The 22,266-nt window shown below is 37.5% G+C and overlaps 1 protein-coding gene across 2 annotated transcripts; it reads right to left on the minus strand.

Moving 5' to 3' along the window:
* Nucleotides 1-1,405: 1,405 nt before the first annotated feature.
* rab3gap2 (RAB3 GTPase activating protein subunit 2 (non-catalytic)) lies at nucleotides 1,406-18,533 on the minus strand. Of its 2 annotated transcripts, none has more exons than XM_051132910.1 (35): nucleotides 18,214-18,533; nucleotides 17,274-17,347; nucleotides 16,938-17,055; nucleotides 16,760-16,841; nucleotides 16,385-16,432; nucleotides 15,846-15,921; nucleotides 14,405-14,506; nucleotides 14,151-14,250; nucleotides 13,928-14,026; nucleotides 13,320-13,468; nucleotides 13,140-13,219; nucleotides 12,935-13,024; nucleotides 12,701-12,840; nucleotides 11,960-12,155; nucleotides 11,739-11,882; nucleotides 11,551-11,633; nucleotides 10,634-10,698; nucleotides 10,463-10,553; nucleotides 10,256-10,377; nucleotides 9,961-10,165; nucleotides 9,421-9,518; nucleotides 9,220-9,325; nucleotides 8,975-9,135; nucleotides 8,724-8,898; nucleotides 8,132-8,272; nucleotides 7,935-8,041; nucleotides 6,647-6,713; nucleotides 6,067-6,137; nucleotides 5,949-5,984; nucleotides 5,750-5,869; nucleotides 5,399-5,614; nucleotides 4,666-4,755; nucleotides 4,268-4,468; nucleotides 2,385-2,549; nucleotides 1,406-2,309 (listed from the first exon to the last, which is right to left on the minus strand). In XM_051132910.1, the coding sequence occupies exons 1-35, from the start codon at nucleotides 18,323-18,325 to the stop codon at nucleotides 2,157-2,159; spliced, it is 4,083 nt and encodes a 1,360-aa protein (XP_050988867.1). In that variant the 5' UTR covers nucleotides 18,326-18,533; the 3' UTR covers nucleotides 1,406-2,156. The 2 variants fall into 2 exon arrangements, with proteins under 2 accessions (XP_050988867.1, XP_050988868.1); XM_051132911.1 differs by having other exon boundaries at nucleotides 5,795-5,869; nucleotides 18,214-18,532.
* Between the last annotated feature and the right edge of the window lie 3,733 nt (nucleotides 18,534-22,266).

A 22,266-nucleotide genomic window follows, 5' to 3' on the forward strand; every position in this document is an offset into this window, starting at 1 on the left:
AGAGATTGTCAGTTTTAGTTTCTGTTTACCTGTAAATTGATGCTTTATGACGTCACTTTTATTGCTAAACCAATAAACACAGTACAGAAAAGAGAATAAGAATCTTCATGTGTTCCCACTTTCCCAAATTTATATAATAGTCTTCTTAAAAACTAAAAGGGTTTGGTCAGTTACCCAGATGTGCGGCCATATTGGTGATACTCGGATGTACAGTCGGCATCAGCATGGATTGAACAGTTAATGTATTACTGAATACGTTGCTCTGCTAATTTACGCTGTCTAAAAAAAACGTGTGGAAGCCACTAAATCATATAGAAAAGGACTTAGTTAGCAGGAAAGGGTGCAATATTTTGGCAAACTAAACCTACGAACAGTATTAATTTGGATATTAGCCTAATATTTTACCTACCTGACTGGAAATAAAACAAACATGAATGTTGTCAAGATTCTTGTCCTGGAAATCCTGGTTCAGTTTGGTCAACCACAAACCCTTTTTGTTCTCAGACAGTTTTTTTGCACTCTTCTCGTTGATTTGTTATAACTTTTGACAGTCTATAATACTCTAAATGTTTTTCCCGATCCGACCGAATAGTACAGCCCAAAACATGACAATAATCAACCTTTTCAGCAGCAATAATCGTGAAACGATGTTTGCACTTTTTCCAGTACTGCAGATAAGCAAATATATCAGTATAAGGGTTGCCAGGTCCCAGAAAAATTTCCAGCCCAAAGCTTACTCAAAACCTGCCCAAAAGGAATGAAAACTAGCCCAATTTTTGCCCTGTCCAATCACAGCTGGCAGCTGATAAAAAGGACATAATGTCTTTTAAAATGAACATTTTTAGCCTTTATTTTAATTTTCAACACTTTTCATGATAAAATGTAAAATTAGGACTGGGTGATATGACCAGAAATATGACATTTTTTTTTCGTATCATATTAATATTATCACAATATTCATTTACCATCACTATGAAAAGAAATGCTCTGAGACTTTTTTTTCATAAATTCTTTTAAGCCAACATTTATTTAATAAAATTCACTCTATTTCCCCCTAAATTCTTTATCCATTTTATTTATTTTGCGTTTCAAGATTTAATACAATTTTATCACGAAAAATTTTGGCACTGATCAGTATTCGCGGTATATCATGGTTTTGCAACCGATGGTATTTTCACGGTACGGTAATTGTTTCAAAGAATCATGGTATGTTGTACCATCTAATTTTATTTAATATTAATTAATTTATAAATATTTCAGCTACATGTCAGTTTTCCACATGAATTCCTAAATGAACTGATTAAACATCAGTAAAGCCAATAGAATTAGATGTCTCTGTGGTACTTTTATTAGTTGCTAGTTTAATGCTCCTGTTTCACTTTAAGGACAACGAGCTACACAACAGTTCTCTGAAATGGTCTTTATTTTTGGTATCATGATTAACGTTGCATTATATGAGCAGCCAGGCACAGCTGGTACAGGACTGCATAAAAGTCAGCTCTACTGAAGAGAATTCTTTCTTTTGTCTCACCTTGCAACCACACCTAAACGTGTACATTTAAAATATAACATACCAATAATAACCAATGACATTTTAGTGCTTGTTTACTAACAAACAGCATCAATGGGACATTGCAGACGTTTAATTGGCAGAATAAATGAACAAGAACATCTAGAATTTGAAATATATAGAAAATATACCCCCCATGGTGTTAATATACTGTAATGTTTTGATTATACCGATTACAGCACAATATTATTTTAAAGCTTCCTTGTAAAGAATGCCATTCTTCTTTAATTACAGGACTACTGTACATGAATAACATTGGCTTTTTTTATCCTAATAACACTCTAGACACTAGAGACTCCAGGCCCTTTATTTGTGACACGTTCAGTGTGCACAGGCATTGTGGGCCAGCACATCCTCTAGAGGTGCTAGTGCTCTTGATATGTTATTTTAGTGACAGTTGTGAGAAAGAAATTCAAGTCTGCTAAATTAAGCAGATTACTGATGATGATGATGATGATTATGATGGTAATGATGAAGATGCATTCATCCAGGTTCTTGGGAGGTCTCGGGCTTCTGGGAACGTTTTAAAGTCTAGAATATTAAAAAAACACGATTTTCATTCTCTCCTCCTGTGCATTTCTTTTTATCAGGGCTCTTCGTGTAAAGAGTCCACGGCCTCCAGCAGGTGAAGGGCAAGGCTGTACTGGGCATGGTTTTCGGGGAGCATCTCAATGACTTTGTTGATCAGTCGACCGCTCTGAGACAGAGGGACTGAGGGACAGCGCAGCTCACTGGGGTCCTAATAAAAAAAAGCATGACAGATGAGTGCAAGATGGTAAGAGTTTTGAGAACTGTGCAGTCTGTGTGATCTCACCATAGCCTTCAGCCAGGTGCAGAGAGTGGGCGGTAGACGGGCCAACAGCTCCATGTTGGGTTTAGTCTGTGATTGGGAGTGGAGCAGAGAGTAAGAGAGCCTCTGACCAGTCAACACCAGCAGCTGAGAGCCCAAAACATCCTTGTCCTGCACCTCCATCATCACCTGAGAGATTAACAACAAAAAGAAAAAATACAAATAGAAAGTTAAAAATAAAATGTAATTATATAAGAATAAGAAAAATGGAAAAGTAAAATGAAAAAAAAAATTATGAAAAACAAAAATGGGAAAAAGAAATAAGAAAGAATTCAAAACAAAAATAATAGAACAAAATAAGAGAGAAAAAAAATACAAAAGTAAACCAAAAGAAAGCTCATTAGCATCTGTGTATATGTCACTCCTGTATATGGGCTATTCTACACATTTGGCCCAAACCACTGTCCCACAACCAAAAAAGAAAGAAAGAAAGAAACAAAAAAACCCCCACACATTTAATAAGCATTTAGGTATTCAAATCTTAGATGCTTACTAATAGCTTTTTACTATCTAATGAAACCTATAACATCAGAACCAATAACATCAGAAAGCTTAATATATATACAATCATCATTTAGTGGGTACTGAAATAATTTTGGCATTTTATTCCATTGCTGTATTTAAAATCTTTATTGATGTTTTTTTTAAAAAGTGACGTTATTTTATTGGCTGAGACCGATTTTAACTACACCCCTACATTTATGATCAGGAAATATTCATGTGTCACTCTCTAACAGCAACATGGTAAGAAGACAGGCCCCATCATTTGAAGATAAATTGTTCAAAAGTAGGAAAAATCTGTGTAACCTTAAGAAACGTCACTACCGCATACCATATTTTTATAATTAAACGCTTTTTTAAGAGTTATTCCATAACATTTCCTTTTTTATATTTATACAAATGTTCAGAACTGTGCTGGCTAACCATGTACTGATTAGCATCTTTGATCTAGGTGCAAAAGTACCTAAAAATGTCACTACTGAAACATCTGGTAGCTGTTTCGGTAGTGGCATCTTTGTTTCTTGGGTGTTATCCCATAAATTTTTCACTAACGTAACAGTCACGACCAAAACATGTCATCATTGTTTTGGTAGTGACAAAAGGAAACATATAATCCTTTATTTGGGCACAAAATAATCCTTAATTTTTGAACAGTTAAACAAATTTTTTGTATTTTAGTATGTTTTAGTAGTGTTTTAGTATGTGGGTTAAAATTCTAATGTGATGTGGTCACTACCTAAACATTACTGTCAATACTGAAAATGTGCTGTCATTAGCGAAACATGGGGTGTTTTGTCAAAAATAAAGTATACTGAATTACAAACAAAGATGTTATGATAGTGTTTGTTTCAATGTATATTCAAACTAATGAATCCTTAACTTTGAAATTATTATGCTCAACTTATTGCCTTTAACAAAGAAAAACTGGATTCAAAATACAACAAATCTCATAAATTAGACTTAAAATAATGTTAAAATTGTAACCGTTATTGATTTACCAATGAAAACATTTTAATAAAATAGAAAAAAGGAAGATGTAAGCCAGTTCTTAATGAGTCAATATAACCCTTCTTTGTAAATTATATATTATTGTGTTTCAGTAGTGACAAATTTGGGGAGAGGATAAATATTCTAAATCTTTCTGAAAATACAATATGAGAATTATCTGCACAGTTACTAGAAATGTGTACCTTGCATATTATAGAATTTGCATACACACAAAATCTGCGTAAAAAGCCGAAAAAAAATTTCAAGACGTTTCCAACACTGACTTTGAACCAATTCTGTAGAATGGCCTATATATGCTCATGAGGTTTAAACAGTGTGTGTGCATGTGTTTGTGTTACCTCCTCTGCCCGCAGATCTAGTCCCTGGTTGTAGAGCTCACAGACGAGGTGTCTGCGCAGGATGTCGGTATTGACCTGCAGTAGAGACGAAAGCTCCATACACACAGACGGCCACATGTCTTCAGTGCCGTTGTGTTTGACACCGTTCTCCTCAGATTCAGCTAGAACCTTCACCCAGCCTGTTAACACGTTCATCAGAAACTACACACACAGAAGACAGTAATACATCAACACTGGCTTCAGAGGCAAGCTATAACCATCTTACATTTCACTGTCACTGTACAAGACGCATGTGACCATAAAATAAATCTTTTGTATCAAATAAAGCCATTTTGCATGGAGGTGTTCTTGATGGCTGCAGTTCTACCTCCAGTGCTGAGAGTGGCGCTGTGACTCACCTCTTGTCTCACAGACACCAGGTTGGGGTCCATGTCTCCACTGGGCAGCAACTGAATGGACGACAAATCTCTAAAAAACGCATTCTTACCCTATAGGTGAAAGAAAAAGACGATATGAATTAGTCGGCATGAAATGGAAATTTCAATAACGTTTTCTTCCTTGTAATGACATATTTAAATGAACAGATCATTGATGCTTAAATGGATAGTTCACCCAAAAATGAAAATGTTGTCATTAATTACTCACCCTCATGTTGTTCCAAACCCGTAAAACCTTTGTTCATCTTCAGAACACAAATTAAGATGTTTTTGATGAAATCCGAGAGCTTTCTGACCCTGCATAGACAGCAATGTAACGACCACATTCAAGGCCCAGAAAGGTAGTAAGGATATCATTAAAATAGTAGTTTAATAATTCCTGTAGTATAAAAAAATTGAAGAACTGATGTCACATGGACTATTTTAACGATGTCCTTCTTTCCTTTCTGGGCCTTTGAATGTGTCAGTTGCATTGCTGTCTATGCAGGGTCAGAAAGCTCTCGGATTTCATCAAAAACACCTTAATTTGCTCAGGTTTGGAACGACACGAGGATGAGTAATTAATGACAAAATTTTCATTTTTGGGTGAACTATCCCTTTACGTGCTGTGATTTAGGGCACTAAACATCAAATTTCTAAATGTTCAAATTTTAGTAAGGTGTGCATGTATAAATGCATAATTACATGCTTTTACCTTGCTGTCAAACAGGCTGAGCGGTTTCAGGCGCAGGGAGAAGGTCATGGCGGCGTGCAGCAGTGACGCTAACACACAGTGATGCTGAACGAGAGGATAGTGAACAGATCTCTGATCCAGAGCTAATTCCACTATAGACACTGGACCCTCAGCACTGCCCCATACTTCCTCCACACACACATCTGGAGCAGACATTTCCTCCATCGCTGAATCCGCCTGAGAGAGAAAAGAAGTTTAGAATATATTTCTCACTTTTATTTCAACCCATTCTTTGCTCATCATCATTATTGTAAAAGCCACAGTAAGCTAAGACATGCTTCCGCCCATGCATCCAGTTTAATCAGTCCTTACTCTGGAGAAAAAAGGAAAGGAAGGGAGAAAAGAGGAAGATGAGACCTCCATCAGGGCCTGAAGTAACTGCACACAGGAGCCCAGGAAACTCCTCACAGCTGCGTCGCCCATTCCTACATCCTACACACACACGCACACGCACGCGTTAATTTAAATAAAACAGATCTGAATTTAATTTATGCTTTGTGACTTCTCTTACCCGTCTGCACAGCCGGTCTTTAGGTGCCTTTCCCACCTACATCAACACATGCACAGTCAATTATTAAATCTTAAACACAGCACACAGAGGAAGAGCAAGAATATACAGAAATGCAAACCTTTTCCATTAGGAAGGCAGCAGCTGAAAAACGCTTGACTATGAAGGTCTGCCACATCATAACAGAGACACCTGAGAGAAAGTGAGAGAATAGTTGAAGGAGAGAGAGTTATTTAATGGAATTCTTTCTGCTGTGAAGAATTATGTTGTGGGAAGCTCCTATCCATTGCTCTGCCAATCAAATCATCTTTCATCTAGTCAATATGTGACCCTGGACCACAAAACCAGTCTTAGGTAGCACAGGTACATTTGCAGCAATAGCCAAAAATATATTGTATGGGTCGAAATTATTGTACATCAACCGGAAATCAAAACTTAATTTTTTAATAGTAATATGCATTGCTAAGAACTTCATTTGGATAACTTTACAGGCAATTTTCTCAATTTTTTTGCACCCTCAGGTTTCAGATTTTCAAATAGTTTTATCTCGGCCACATATTGCCCTATCCTAACAAACCAGACGTCAATGGGAAGCTTATTTATTCAGATTTTGGATGATTTTTTAAATCTCAATTTCAAATAACTGACCCTTATGACGGGTTTTGTGGTCCAGGGTCACGTATATGCCATATATCTCTTACCCAACTGAATGTGAGGATTGGATATCATCTTCAAAAACTCCACTGACCACTCTAAGTACTGCCCCACCTGAACACAAAGGGAGAAATGAAAAGTCCTATGTGATTGGTTGATATTTCTCTAGTAGAAAATTCCAAGGAACTCCAGTTCCTTTAATGCTCCTTTACTTTTACAAACAAGTATTCAGAAATAAATATATTCTGTTCTTTTCACAGAGCTGTCTCCTTATTGAACTCTGCCCCCCACTGACCTTTGCCCCCCTCATACACCCCTACACTCTTTCCATTACCATTGCACTATTTAATATTTATTGCACTGTACATACCTATTTGAAAAAGCAAATATCCATTGCACAATACATTTGTACATTTCTGATTATATATATCTGTACATGTCTATTTGTAAATTCCTGTTTATAGAAAAGAGCAACCTGTACATTATGTTCATATCTATTTGCAAATTCCTGATTACAGTTAATAGCAACTTGTATATATTGTTCATCTATTTGTAAATCTCTGATTATAGTTACTAGCAACCTGTATATTATGCTCACAATACATCCATCTGTAAATATTACCCATAGTTTCTCCCTGCACATATCCCCTATAAGTGCACTTATAACTTATACCTTTATCCTGCACTTACTGCTTATTGCACTCCTGGTTAGACCTAAACTGCATTTCGTTGCCTTGTACTTGTACATGTGTAATGACAATAAAGTTGAATCTAATCTAATCTAATCTAATCTTATCTAATCTAAAATAGGCTCGAGAGGAGCCTGATCATTTAGTCATGTCAATCATCATTATGAGCCTATATAAGCAGCACTCACTGCACTGTCCCAGCATCAATTCTTATGGTATGCCTCCACCTCCCCATCTCCTCTATTTCTGTTATTCTCCCTCTAGGTCACGGGTGCCCAAACTTGGCCCTGGAGGGCCGGTGCCCTGCAGAGTTTAGCTCCAACCCCAATTAGACAGACCTGATCCAGCTAATCAAGCTCTTATAGGCATGTCAGAAACTTTCCGGCAGGTGTGTTGAGGCAAGTTGGAGCTAAACTCTGCAAGACACCAGCCCTCCAGGAACGAGTTTGAGCACCTATGCTCTAGGTAGTACCGCAATGGGGGGTTGAACTTGAAGCTCAAGGCGAGTTTGTTTACCATTAATCACCAGCACTGAATGGACATGCAAACTCATTTAATTCTGGTATTGTTTTCAGCAAGTTCTAAACAAGAACCAGTTCTTGGTTACCAACTCTATTAAGAAAGCTCTGAGATTTATAGTCTTTACCTCTGGGTCTTTGTTCCACTGCACCACATTTTCCCAGCTACAGTGAGCAAACAGCACATCAGGAGACAGAGAATTTGGGAACCGCTGACACACACACTCCAGCAGCTCTAAGACAACACAAACACAGACAGACGCGTCAGTCAAACAGAAAACACAAGATCTAACATCTAAGTAGCATGATCCGAATTCCTGATTACCCTCCATTTTCTCCTCCCCGCCTTGCTGGACTGGCTGTTGAGTGGGTTCATTCTCTCCCCTTCGTTGTAGGATATCACTTAGGCGATCAGGAGACACACCCTGTCTGAAGATCAACTTCGAAACACAGTCTGCTACACCCCCTAAAAGACAAAAAATGAAAACAAGAAAACATTATTATTTATGTAATTTTATCTTAGCTTGTACAAAAGCAGATATGTTAAGTCATAGTTTTACTGACAGCAATTGTTCAGAAGTTCAGAAGATTTAATAAATGTTTTTGAAAGAAGTCTCTTCTGCTCACCAAGGATTTAACAGTAAAAACAGCAATAATATGTAATATTAATTATTTGAAATATTATTACCGTTTAAAAGAACTGTTTTCTCTTTCAATATATTTAAAAATGTAATTTACTCCTGTCTTCAGTGTCACATGCTGAAATGCACACTCGTACAACAATTGAAAACAATCGTGCTGTTTAATATGACCGTCATTTTTTTTTTAGGGTTTCTGTAATGAATATCAACTTTTGATCAATTTAATGCTTCATTGCTCGACCCCAAACTTTGTAGTGTGTTTTATGTTTTAAGTACCTCTGCCACTTTCCAATAGTGTTTTGACTGAGCAGCGTGTAACAGCGCCACCTGTGGAGCCCTGAGGAGATGGCAGGCAGAGCAGTGTCTGCAGAGCAAGAACATCCTCCAACTGCTTTATACACACCAACCACTGCTCCAACTCCAGAGAAACACATTCCCACTCCTCCTGAAACTGCACACAGAGCGAGAGTTGCACACATAATGCACCAATTCTACAGATGCGGAAAAACACATGTGCACACACAGACCTTGCTCTCTGCCAGCTTGGTGATGGCATTCTTGGCTACACGATGAGCGACTAGAGCAGCCAGTAGTGCAGCGCCGGAGCTCTCAGACTGAACACAAGCTGTGCGCACCTGCTGCCACCAGGGTGAGACACACTGGCCGTCCCATGACTCATCCACTGCTCCTAATACACACACATACAATATAAAATGTTAATCTACAGGATAAAATATACAAGTTGATATAACTCACAGATTATGTTAAAGACCTTTAATGGAGCTGAGGGTGGACAGCAGCGTGTATAGGTGTGAGACAGCGTCTGGGCACTTCAGTACTTCCTTCTCTTTGTTCAGCCAAACCGACAAAAGTAAAGACTGGCAGATGGACACAAAAAAGCAGAAATTACATTTAAGGATGTCCTGTTCTAACAATTCAAACCTATCCCTTTTTTTCTCTTTATATCACTTACCAGTAGCTGCTGAGGGCTGATGCCACTTTCCTGCAGAGTCTCACACACTCTTTGTAAAGGACTCTGACCAGAGAGACAACCCCAGAACAGGAAGCTACCTGAAATGCATACAAAAATCACATTTCACACAAAAATCACATTTATAATGAACAAATATTAAAATTTTGATGCAAATAGGCCTAATTATTTTATATGTTATGGCCAATAAATGATAGTATAGAAAATTCTACACTGTTTTGTCTAAATGCAGTTGAGGTCAAAAGTTTACACACACCTTACATATAGTCCACAAGAGAAAATAATAGTTGAATTTATAAAAATGACCCCGTTCAAAAGTGCAAATGCTACAAGTGAATTCATAACATCATAATGTTCGATATGAAAAACGGATATTCATTTTGAGATCTGCTTAAGATTACATTTAACAGTATTAAAAAAAGTCGCAATGAAATGGAAGTAGCAACAGATCAAATGTAAACATGCATGACATTTAAAAGCAGCATAAGAACAATGCACAACGAAATAAATATCCGGTTTTACCCAGTTGGGTCCAGTCGGTATCAGGTTGTTTAATCACTCTGAGCTCTCCATTCACCCACTCCAATTGAGACAGAAATGTTCGGACTGGCAGAGGCCCACTTGAGTCTTGAGCGAATGAGACGCAGGGCCGAGAGTTCATCTCTGTGTATCGCTGCAGGACTTGGCCAACACGAGCAAGATCCTCCTGAATACCAGAAAACGACGGCTGTATGGAAAGGAGAAGCCTTTAGTTGAAATCCAAGTGTGAAGATGATATATTTTTTTAGATCAGTTGTATAGTATTTGTATCACGCACATGTTCTGGCTCAGTGGGTGATGTATCGGGTGTGTGGAGTAATTGAACGTCTGTATAGAGCTGGAGAAGTTTAAGCTGGGATGAACAAAACTGCAGCAACGACTCATCCACTGCTTCAGGATCTAATATAAACACACATAAAAACAGATCAAACATTGACACAGGTGTTTAAATACAAAAACACCCAGTGAAGACTGAGGGTGTTACCTTGTTCTTTCAGGCTAGCCAATAATGCACGAGTAACACTGGTCAAACAGGACACTGGTGCATTCTTATTAGACAAAAGTGACTCCAGGGCCTGTCAATCAATCAGATATTTTATCAACATCAGATAATTTTTTTAACATATACATGATTGTGTATGTCTGTTATACTTGCCTGTTTCTTAATAGCTGGATGTTTAATGTCCAGTAACACACTTTGTGCTTCACTCTCAAGCAGAGCTGTCAATCAAAGGTTAAAGGTCAACTCAAACATGTCAACACATCAGTGGAATTAAACATTGGGTAATCATTCTTTTATAATGTTATAGAGGACAACTTACAGGGATATTTTACCTCTAAATGAAAATTAACCCATAATTTACTCACCGTCAAGCCATCCTAGGTCTGTACAACTTTACTTTCAGATGAATACAAATGAGTTATATTAAAAAATGTCTTGGCTTTTTAAAGTTTTATAATGGCAGTGAATGGGTGTTAATATTTTGAAGTCCAATAAAGTGCATCCATCCATGATAAAAAGCACTCCACACAGCTTTGTGTGATTACTACAGGCATCCTGAAGTGAATCAATGCGTTTGTGTAAGAAAAACATCCATGCTAAAAAACTTTGTATACTGTTATCTCTAGCTTTCACGTAGTGTAAGCTCCGGTGAGAAGTGACAAACATGATTTCGACATAAGCCAAGAGGAGACAGATTTTTCTTTGCTAAACAATGGAAACTTTGCTTCCTTAGCTCTTGTGTTTTGAGATTACGGTTTATAAGGTTTAAATACTGATATTTTTCTTATACAAATGCATTAAATTGCTTCAGGATGTCTTTACTAACCCCCTGGAGCTGTGTGAAACACTTTTTATGATTGATGGACGCACTTTATTCGACTTCAAAATCTCAACAGCCATTCACTGCCATTATAAAGCTTGGAAGAGTCAGGACACTTTTTACTATAACTCTGATTGTATTCGTATACACCTAGGATGGCTTGATGGTGAATAAATTCTGGGCTAATTTTCATTTTTGGGTGAATTAAGCATATGCATGGTCTCATGAATATTAATAAGCTAGGTCTGACCTGGCTCCACCTCCCTGCTCCTAAGAAGAGTGGTGAGTCTCTTCAGCAGGTGCATGTCTTTAGCGCGCTCGCTCTTCTTATCGCTGACCAACACACAGAACAGACACGTTTGTACTAACCAGCATTGTGTATGTGTTTGTGAATATTAATGTGCACGTGTTCGTGAATATTTATGTACGAGTGTGCACCTGAGTGCCAGGTGGAATGGTATGGTGACGGCTCTCAGGGCTCCATTAATCGGGTCAAACAGACACACTTGTTGTGTGTGTATTTGCCAGCCCTGACTGGTTACACTGTTTACACCCATTAACCTGTGACCTGCGTACAGCAGCCTGAAAGAGAGACACATGAATGAATATGCATTTTCAGATGGCAGCAATCAAGAGTGCGGTTTTGTGCGAGTATGTACCTGCAGTGTTTGCCTACAGTAAAAGCCCCTACTCGTGGTCCATGCTGAGTTCCCCACACCTCTAAAATACCCCTTCGTGGGGCGTAAATCACCAGAAACTGGGCATGCCGGCGGGGCATAGACGGAGATGTGGCTAGATCTCTTTCTCCACGAGCCTCTGACACCTGCACCCATCCGAGCTGAGCATCACGATAGCCTGCATGCACATAACACAGATATTTAAAAAAAAAAGATTGTTTATATACAGTACTGTTCGAAAGTTTGAGGGCGAAATTTAAAAAAAAAAGTCTCTTATGCTAAGAAAAGCTGCATTTAATTGATCAAAAATACAGTAAAAATGTTACAATTGTAATTATTCCAATTTAAAATTACTGTTGTCTATCTTCAGTGTCACACGATCTTTCAGAAATTATTAATTCTAATATGCTGATTTGTTGTTCAAAACATATTTCTTATTATAAGGAAATTCTGCTGTTTAGTTTGAAACCATAATACTTCTTGATGTTTTAATGCTTAAAAGATAACAAAAAAATGTAAATGTGTAAATGTTCAATGCACACTGTGATATAGACAAACCATCCGTAATGATACTGATTTAGGTAACGGCTGTGTTTGTTAAGGGAAGCATTCTTCACACTGATACAAATCCTGTGAGTCACAAATTGTTATAATTTAACAGGAGCAGGCTCATAAGATACCTGTTCGCAAATCAGACTACATTAGTCATGCTACACTGCTCACCCTTCCACATCCTGATAGCGATGCCTCGTGCCACATCCAGCAGCGTGACTCTACCAAAGTCATCTGTGACTCCAGCCATAGTGTTACATGGAGAGAGACAAATAGTCTCGCCATGCCGACGAGAATCTGGAAGACCGAACCTGAAGAAAGCAGAAAAATGAAATTGTTTATATATGATTCCGAGAAGGCAATGATGTGCATGATTGGAAGTAGTTTGACTGCACATTGAGTTACCTAACAGGAAGGGCGGTGGCTGGCTCCACTTTTGGCTTCTGTTTCTGCACTGACTCCTCTTCATTTTTACTCTTCCATCCTAACCAACCACTAAGCAGGAAGAAAGAGAGAGGCCGAGACTAAAAATGAGTAAACATGGAGTGATACTGAACATGACAGGCCAGTGCTAATAAGTGCCAAGAGTTAAAATAACCCAGACACAGACCTGGCAGCGCTGAACAGAGCTGATGTGAGTTTGCTGGCCACAGCCAGAGCCACGTGAGAGAGAAGAGGCTGAGAACTTCCCTGAGATGAGAGAGAGAGAGGAAAAATGGTCAGAATCAACTACAAACAAGCCACAAACACCAACAACAGTCAGAGAAAAGATGTGTGTTTGTGTTTGTACCTCTATAGCATAGTAGAACCCAGTGTAAGGTCCACCTCCCACTGTGATATACTGACTCATTGCAGGAGGGCTTCCTTTAACCGAAGCATGAAATCCTCCAAGGACAGATGCATTTTTCATCTGATCGAACACACTCAGAGTAGTAATACCTGAAAGAAAAAGACAATACCTTACAATGCCTGTTAATATAAATAGTTCTATTTTTAGCAAATGTAAAATCCCTTTCACACCAAAAGTAAAATGAATCAGCCTCAGGCTAAAGGAAATGTAAATTCTTGTCCGTACAGTAGAACACAGGAGAAGTCCAACACTCCTCAGCAATAAAAAAAAAAAAAAAAAAGCACAAACGTTAGTTTAATATGTTAGTGTAAAAGGTTAGTTTAATGTTGGTCTCTGCACTACTCCTGATTTTCCCTCAACATGGGGACAGAAAAGCTGTCAGTCAATAAATGGGAAAACAAAGTAACTCACGTTACTTATTTGAAAAAGTAACTCAGATATTTTCTTTATATTGAAAAGTAATACGTTAAAAAAAGTAATCTGATTATGTAACTCGCATTACTTATAATGCGTTACCCCCAACACTGGTTATGAAGCCTTTTTTGTACCTATGCTGGAATGGTCTGTAATTGTGTCCATGTCTTGCAGGCCCCACTTTTTATAGGCCAGTGGTGGAGGCTGGATGACATCACTTCCTGCTGCTGCAGCTGAAAGGCAAAGAAACAGATGCAGAGAATAAAACGGGTGAAAACAAATAACATGAGAGAGTTAATTAAAAATAGTTTAGGGACTACTGGCCCTTGTCAATGTCTCAGTGTCTCTCTCTCCTACCTCTGGCAACCTGGTTTCGACAGGCACGTAAAGACTGGAAGAGACTAAAGCCATCGATGGTGACAAGGGCTGCTGGGTACAGAATACTGAGCTCCTCATGCTGGTAGAGAAACAGACATTTCAACATCCAATCAGAACATCATCAGTTTGGTCCAGCGTTTAAGCTAAGATGTCATGTTTAACCTTGCTAACAATTGCTTAACGTGCTTTGCGCAGAACTGAACACATCAAGTCGGCATAAGAGGTATGTGTACCTGTTCCGTTACTCCAGGGTGACGTGGAATCTCATAGGTGCGACATTTCAGTCGCAGCACAGGATCTTCATGCAACAACTGGGCCAACAGAAGAACACCACTCTACACACACATAAATAGTGGATTAGATCAGTGGCTGTGCAGATACTGGTCTGCTTTTGATTAAAAATGACATGACTGTTCATTAAACATATCAATGCATTAGAGAGTCTGAACTCACCTGAATAAAATAAAACTACACTTCATTTTATTTATTTATTTATGTATCTTATGTATATGGGCAGATCTTGGGCTCTGCTGTAAACAGTTATAAATAGGGATGTAACAATATCAAAATCTCACAATACGATAACATCTCAGTATGAAGTCAACAATGTGATATTTATTGCGATATATATTTATATTTAAAGGAGAAGTCCACTTCCAGAACAAAAATTTGCAGATAATTTTCAAATCTTGGATGACACCCCCTTGTCATCCAAGATGTTCATGTCTTTCTTTCTTCAGTTGTAAAGAAATTATGCTTTTTGAGGAAAACATTTCAGGATTTTTCTCCATATAATGGACTGGTATGGTGCCCCGAGTGTGAACTTCCAAAATGCAGTTTAAATGTGGCTTCAAACGATCCCACCCGAGGAAGAAATGATCGGTTATTTTCATTAAAAACACAATTTATATACATTTTAATGTCAAACGCTCGTCTTGTCTTACTCTGCCTAAACTTTTTTTCCGGTTCATGACAGTTATGGTATGTCAAAAAACTCCCATCTCATGTTCTCCCTCAGCTTCAAAATCATCTTATATTACTGTTTTACCTTTTTTGTTAAGGGCGTTTGATCTTCTTTGCACGTTCACTTTGCAAAGACTGGGTCAGTACTTCTGCAGTGATGTAGGATGATTTTGAAATGATTTTTGAAGTTAAGGGAGAAAATACGAGTTTTTCGACATACCCTAACTGTTTTGAACCAGAATACACAGAGATCAGGCAGAGCAAGACAAGACGAGCGTTTGAGATTAAAAAGTATTTAAAATTGTATTTTTTAATGAAAATAACCAATCGTTTCGCTAGATAAGACCCTTCTTCCTCGGCTGGGATCATTTACAACCGCATTTGGGATTGTTTAAAGCCACATTTAAACTGCACTTTGGAAGTTCAAACTCGGGGCACCATATCAGTCCATTATATGGAGAAAAATCCTGAAATGTTTTCCTCAAAAAACATAATTTCACTACGACTGAAGAAAGAAAGACATGAACATCTTGGATGACAAGAGGGTAAGTACATTATCTGTTTTGGAAGTCGGCTTCTCCTTTAAAAGCATAATGGCCCAAAACACAACTTTAAAGACCTTTAAAAACTACTTTTTGCCCAAATAATAAAAAATTTAATAAAAAGTACGAATGAACAAATAAATAAATAATATCAAATAAATCATAGTACCTCTGTGTAGAACCGGACATAACCTGAGCTGAATCCAACAACAATACAGGTCCAATCAGGCCGGCCAGTAGAGCTCCTAAACACATAATGAATACATACATTACCATTTGATTTAGATTTTTTTTAAATGTTTTTTTTTAAATAAATCTCTTATGCTTCCTGAGTCAGCATTTAACTGATCAAAAATACTGTAAAAAACAGTAATAATGTGAAATATCATTATAAATAAAACAGCATTCTAGTTTAATATATTTTATTAAAATAGAATGCTTAACAGCCATTACTCCAGTTTTCAGTGTCACATGATCCTTCAAGAACATTCTAATATGCAGATTTGGTGTTCAAAACATTTTTTATTATTTTCAGTTCGAAAACAGTTGTGCTGCTTAACGTTTTTGTGGAAAGTGTGATACATTTTTTGGATTCTTAGACTCTCAGAAAGAACAGCATTTATTTAAACAGAAATTATTTGTGACAAAATAAAAGTCTCGTCACTGAATAAAAGAGCATGTATGTGTGTATATGTGTGACGTCCTTACCTCTTCTGGCTGGCCAGTGGAATACAGATAACACTATTGATACACTCCCTGTCAAAAGAACAGAAAAAAAAAAAATGAAAACCAGTCAGTAACAACAACAACAACAAAACCCAAAAAAGATTTTTACCACTCTTTATTTTTTTATTTTTGTTCTTCTGCCTCCTATCTTTCTACTTTTTTCAATCCTCCTTATAATAAACGCATCTTTTTATTAAACGTTTACAAACTCCTTGACTCAAAACACTGCTCAGTCTTTCATTTCTATCTTGTAAATCATCTTTTCTTCTTTGCGGGATTGAATCCCTTTATGTTTATGTTTTATTTCCCATAAAACCACTCAATACTGACCCTCCTCTCTCCTCTTCCATCACTCACCCCTCCTCGGCGGTCAGCGTTCCACTCCAGGTCACAGCAAGGGTCATTTCCTCCTGCCCACACTCGTCTGTCCGCCACTTAGCTGCAAATCAATCAATCAATCATTTCACTTACGAGTTATACCAGTCAATAACAAATAAAGAAGAGATTAATCACTACTGTGTGTATGTGTGTGTACCAGAAAGAAATGCGGCTTTGTGCTCTCGAGCGATGACCAGCAGATCTGAGCAGGGCGAGAGAGACAGCACACAGTCCTGCAGCCAAGGGGTGCTCTGCTGCTGCTCCTCCTCCTCAGCCTAAAAGAAAAACATGCATTATTGAGAGAAAAAGTGTGTTTTTATGGTGCATTTGTTATTTTGCTGTCCTTGTATGGAAAAGAGGGCCGTGTATATTTTCCAAAATTTCTTTCGTCTTCTACAGAAAAACAAAAACATACAAGTTTGGAATGACATTTTCATGAGTAAATAATGACATAATTATCGTTTTTTCTGTGTACCAGTCTTTTAATACAAACCTGAGCGCCATCCTCTTTGCTGTCAGGATTCTCCCAAGAGCCCCAGTCTGAGTCATCCCACGTTAACTCATTCTCTAGAGAAAGACAAAATGATGTGCCGTAAATAATGTGGTCAGTGAAGATGCATCTATTCACATTAAACAGTCAGTCGGCTCGATCTGATGTCCTTCAAACCTCTGTGAGAGTTCATATACACCGTCTCATCCTGTTCTCTCTCTTTTTCACCCCCTGCATGCTCATTTCACTCGTGCGTCACAATGGTCAAGTATTTTGACACGAATCGCCTGTCAATCACATGATTTACCTTATTTACTAACTGTCAATATACGCTTTCTTTTTCTTTTTTCTCCGTTTGTCTTGATCATTGACTGTCTCTAACGCAGTCATGTGTTTCAGGACCTTTCTGCAGGATGACTCATTCACCAAGGGCAAATACACCTCCCTTTCTCCCTCCATCTCTCCTTCTTTCTCTCTGCAGGGAGTGAATAAGTTATTCTGCATCACACACAGACAACTCACTTTTTACACATATTCAGTGTACTTTCAGAATATTTCTCCAATTATTAGCTTAGTATAAAAACAGTATATTTTATATGCTTTATCTCTAACCCTCAGCCTCACACAAATCGTTCTGCATCTATATATTTTATTTAAAACATTATTTAGTAAGTTAATCACTGTCGGTTTATTAGCCATGTGGGGGCATTGTGGTTTCCGTCATGTATGCAAAACAAAACCCAACATACACAGCCTGTCAGTTCTGGTCATGACTGTTATTCCGCTTTTACTTCCCAAAATCCACTTTTCAGCCAATTATTCAAACCGAAGCCTACACACCCGAACCGACACCCATAAATCACCGAACAACCGCAGTGCAGGACAACCATCATCAAACTGGACTTTACAGACACAGACATAACGTTACTGACTGCAGCAGTACCTGCTTGTGTTTTCTCTTCCTCGGGTCCGGCGTTGTTGTGCTTGGGGAACAGAAACTCTCGCACCTGTCTGAGCTCCTGGACCCGGCCGAAATCCAGCAGACAGCAGGACATGATTCGGGCGGAACCGGACCCAAAACCTGCGGATTCTACGACATAAACCCTCCGCCCGGTGCGCGAACCGCCTTTTAGTGTATTTATGAGGCTGTCAGTGAAGTTTGGGAGGGTGTTGAGTATTTTATTTTAGACCCGAGCGGGTCAGAAGATCCAGCTGAGGTGTCAGTGTTGTTGTGCTGTGAGTTTGGGATGACACATACACATCCGCTATAGACTAGCTAATCGCGCTGTTGCCCCCTGCTGACCTGGAGGACACGCACGTTTTAATTCTATTACTGTATTTTCTATTTTTATAATATAATATAATATAATATAATATAACCAAAGAGTGTTAGTGCAGAGAACTGTTTTCATTTAAATTGTTAATAACTGTTTCTTTTCTAAATGTGACAGCAGACTGCTCAGAAGGTAACCGATATCTTCGTTCAGGTAACGTTATGTTGATTATTTGATCACCTTTAGTCAATAAAAAATACATAGGTATGTATATAAATACATAACAAAGTTATAGTTTGTGAAGTTATGTGTTTATGTTGTAGCTAATGATTAGTATTAGTTACACAGATAGCAAACATCACAATATATGAATGTAGGACACTTTAAAATGAAAGAGTACTTTGATTAAGAGAATATATTATATTAAATAGTTAGATAGCTAAATTATGTCATATTTTTTTTTCTCTTTATCGACACTTTAACCATGTTACATCAGAGCACACACTACCAGTCAAAAGTTTTTGAACACTAAGATTTTTTATGTTTTTTTTAAAGTGCTCTTCTGCTGCTCATCAAGCCTGAATTTATTTAATACAAAATACAGCAAAAAAAGCAGTAATATTGTCAAATATGTGTAAAAAAGCTAGATTTTTAGCATTTGCCAGTCTTAAGTGTCACATGATCTTTCAGAAATCATTCTAATATGCTGATTTGCTGTTCAAGAAACATTTATTATTATTATTATTATCAATATTTAAAACAGTTGAGTACATTTTTTTCAGGATTCTTTGATGAATAGAAATATCCAAAGATCAGCTTTCATCTGAAATAAAAAGCTTTTGTAACATTATACACTATACCATTCAAAAGCTTGGAGTCAGTATAATATATATATATATATATACATATATATATATATATTTTTTTTTAAAGAAATTATAGAAATTAATACTAGCAAGGATGCTTTAAATCAATCAAAAGTGATGTTAAAGACATTTATAATGTTACAAAATGTTATGTAATGTTACTTTTCTATTTCAAATAAATGCTTCTAAACTTTCTATTTATCAAAGAATAATAAGAATCAAAGAAAAAAATTCTACTCAGCCGTTTTCAACATAATAAATGTTTTTTAAGTAGCATATCAGAATATTAGAATGATTCCTGAAGGATCATGTGACTGGAGTAATGTTACTGTTTTTGCTTATTGAGCAGACTTCTTCAAAAAAACATTAAAAATCTTACTGTTCAAAAACTTTTGACTAGTGTATGAAGTATGGAGCCTGACATTAAACAATGAAATAATAAAAAAAACAAAATGTAAAAGGTAACCTACAAAATATCAAATCACTGTTTTGACTGACAAATACTGAAATTAATGAATTTATAGCTTATTATAAGTTATTTCCATTAAAAAAAGATCCTGAGAAAAGTTAGTCTTTTACTTAAAATTTACCTTCTGAATGTTTGCCAGTGTAATTGTATTGTTCATTTACTTAACCAATAGTTACAGCAAAAAAAGAAATTTTAGTACCAGAAACCGTCATGCATCAGCGCTTAACTTGATAAGACCACAGTTGTAAATAGATTACTCATTAAATAAAATGTCCCATGCAAGAAACCTGATCATGGAGAAGAGAGTTCACCTAAGAACAGATTGTGCTAAGAGAAGAGTTTCACCAGGAGCCAATGAGGTCTCCACGAAGACAGCTAACAGATCTCAGCTTTCACCTCGAGACCAACAGGTAATAAAGAAACACACATTAGAAGCTGTGCTGTCTGGGTGCCTGTCACTGATCAATCTCCTTCACCTCACAGAATAGGGTCAGAGACTGCAGGTTGGTTCAGTTGCTGAGAAACAGCCAGCTAGGTTGCTGGCTGAGTGAGATCTGTGCAGGCAGTGTCGCACTCCAGCTGCTGACAGCCGGCCTCTTCCTGCTGTTTGTCTGGCTCCTGGCTGAACTGCACATGGTCCTGCCCTGCCTCTTTCTGTGCGGCTGCCTCTTTGATGAGCCACTCAGGAGGGCAGCGAACACAGCCTGGACCTGGATTACAGCTTCTGTAAGGGCTAAAGTGGTGGAGAAGATACCGCACACTGATGGATGCTCAGAGGGAACAAGGTCATAACCTTGTGATCAAACACTAATAATGAACTACTCTAAATGAGAGGAAATTTGTTCGCAACCGGAAGTACTTTAGGCAATACTCATCTAAATTACTGTATTTTTTGACATTCTGAAGAGCAACCATAAATGTGAGCACACCTTAAGGTCTAAAAACCTTCAAACTTCAATGTTTTTGTTTGCTTTTCCAGTTAAAATCTTAATCTAAATTAACTTCTTTGAAACTTCATTTTAATTCTACTTCCTTACATTTAAATGTGAACTAATATTCTGTATTCTGCTTGCATCTTTAATTCAAAATATAGCTGGAAGCAGCGATTACCAGGGTTCGAGCATTTTTGGCACACAGTGTTTTTGAATCCTTTTTAACTGTTATAGCACCAGCTATGATCTGATCTCCCTAAAACTTTGCATGCTTGTTTAGAATCACCTATGGCATGTGCTCAGTTTTGAGTTGTCATTTAGGATTTTGGGTATATTTGGTCAGACCCCTTTTCTAAACAACCCTGTTATAGCTTCCTGACGGGTAAATTTCAGAAACTCGCACATATATTTTTTCTTATTTGAAGAAAACTTTGATATTTGGATGCAGTTTTTTCTTTGCATGTTATTGCCCCCACACCTAGCTATTGAATACATTGGATTTTATAGATATGATTGAATTATTATTTTAAATATTATTTGAAAATATCAAAATGACAGGGTGGACCAGCACACGACGGGGTGGACACATAAAGCAAAACACACAAACCATAACAAAATATGACAATGAAACATTTATTCAACTTTGAAAAAATATAATAATAATAAATAATATAATTACATTCTAAATCACATTAATTTTAGTTTTTTGCGATATTAGCTACAAATGAATGATATGAGTCGCTGAGCAAATAAGCAAACTCATACGAAGAAAATTTGTCAATTTAAAAGTCACCAACGTACTCACCTTTCATAGTCATAGTTATTTATGTACAGGACACCAAAAGGCACCCTACAGTGCTGTTTTATAACAGCAATAAGGCCTGTGAAACCGTGGTTTACAGTGAATTTATAACAGCTAAGGGGGTTTTAACAATGCACCTTAGCTGTTATAAATTCACTGTAAACCACGGCTTCTCGGGGCTTATTGCTTTATTAGTCAACCGGAGTGCTCTAGGAACACGTCCTACTGCGAAACCACCTTTACTGTATCTTTAAAGCTCAGTATACCAGACAGAATTCATATGCACAAAAACAGCAGGAGATGCAGAATTATGATTGGATCGATTCAAGGAATTTATCCAGGTCATTAATCGAATCAATCATGTGAAAATTTCAGATGGTACTTCTATTAACCGAACACAATTTTAGCTCATTGTCTGCTGTCGGCTGCACTGAAATAGAGCCTGACCCTGCATGGCCGGAGTAGCCATGACAACAGACCACAGATTGTCCTCGTCCACATTTTCCAGCATTGGCCAGTTACAGAGCTACTCATTTTAATGAAACACTTGGAAAAATTCTGCTGAATAGCATCCAGAACTATGGTCTCCGCCACTTTAATTAGCCTGGCATTTATACGGTTGCTAAGGGACACAAACACAGAGGAGGCGAAGA

The sequence above is a fragment of the Labeo rohita genome, chromosome 17 (assembly GCF_022985175.1).
Source record: "Labeo rohita strain BAU-BD-2019 chromosome 17, IGBB_LRoh.1.0, whole genome shotgun sequence".
In the NCBI taxonomy this organism is placed as follows: domain Eukaryota; kingdom Metazoa; phylum Chordata; class Actinopteri; order Cypriniformes; family Cyprinidae; genus Labeo; species Labeo rohita.

What these genes read in the sequence shown, in the direction of transcription:
- rab3gap2 (XM_051132910.1), bottom strand. Translation starts at nt 18,325, where the DNA reads ATGTCCTGCTGTCTGCTGGATTTCGGCCGGGTCCAGGAGCTCAGACAG. An exon ending in TCGAAACCAGGTTGCCAGAG is followed by an intron (nt 14,027 to 14,150) that starts GTAGGAGAGAGA and finishes TTTGCCTTTCAG; the next exon opens with CTGCAGCAGCAGGAAGTGAT. An exon ending in ACTGTAGGCAAACACTGCAG is followed by an intron (nt 11,883 to 11,959) that starts GTACATACTCGC and finishes TCTCTCTTTCAG; the next exon opens with GCTGCTGTACGCAGGTCACA.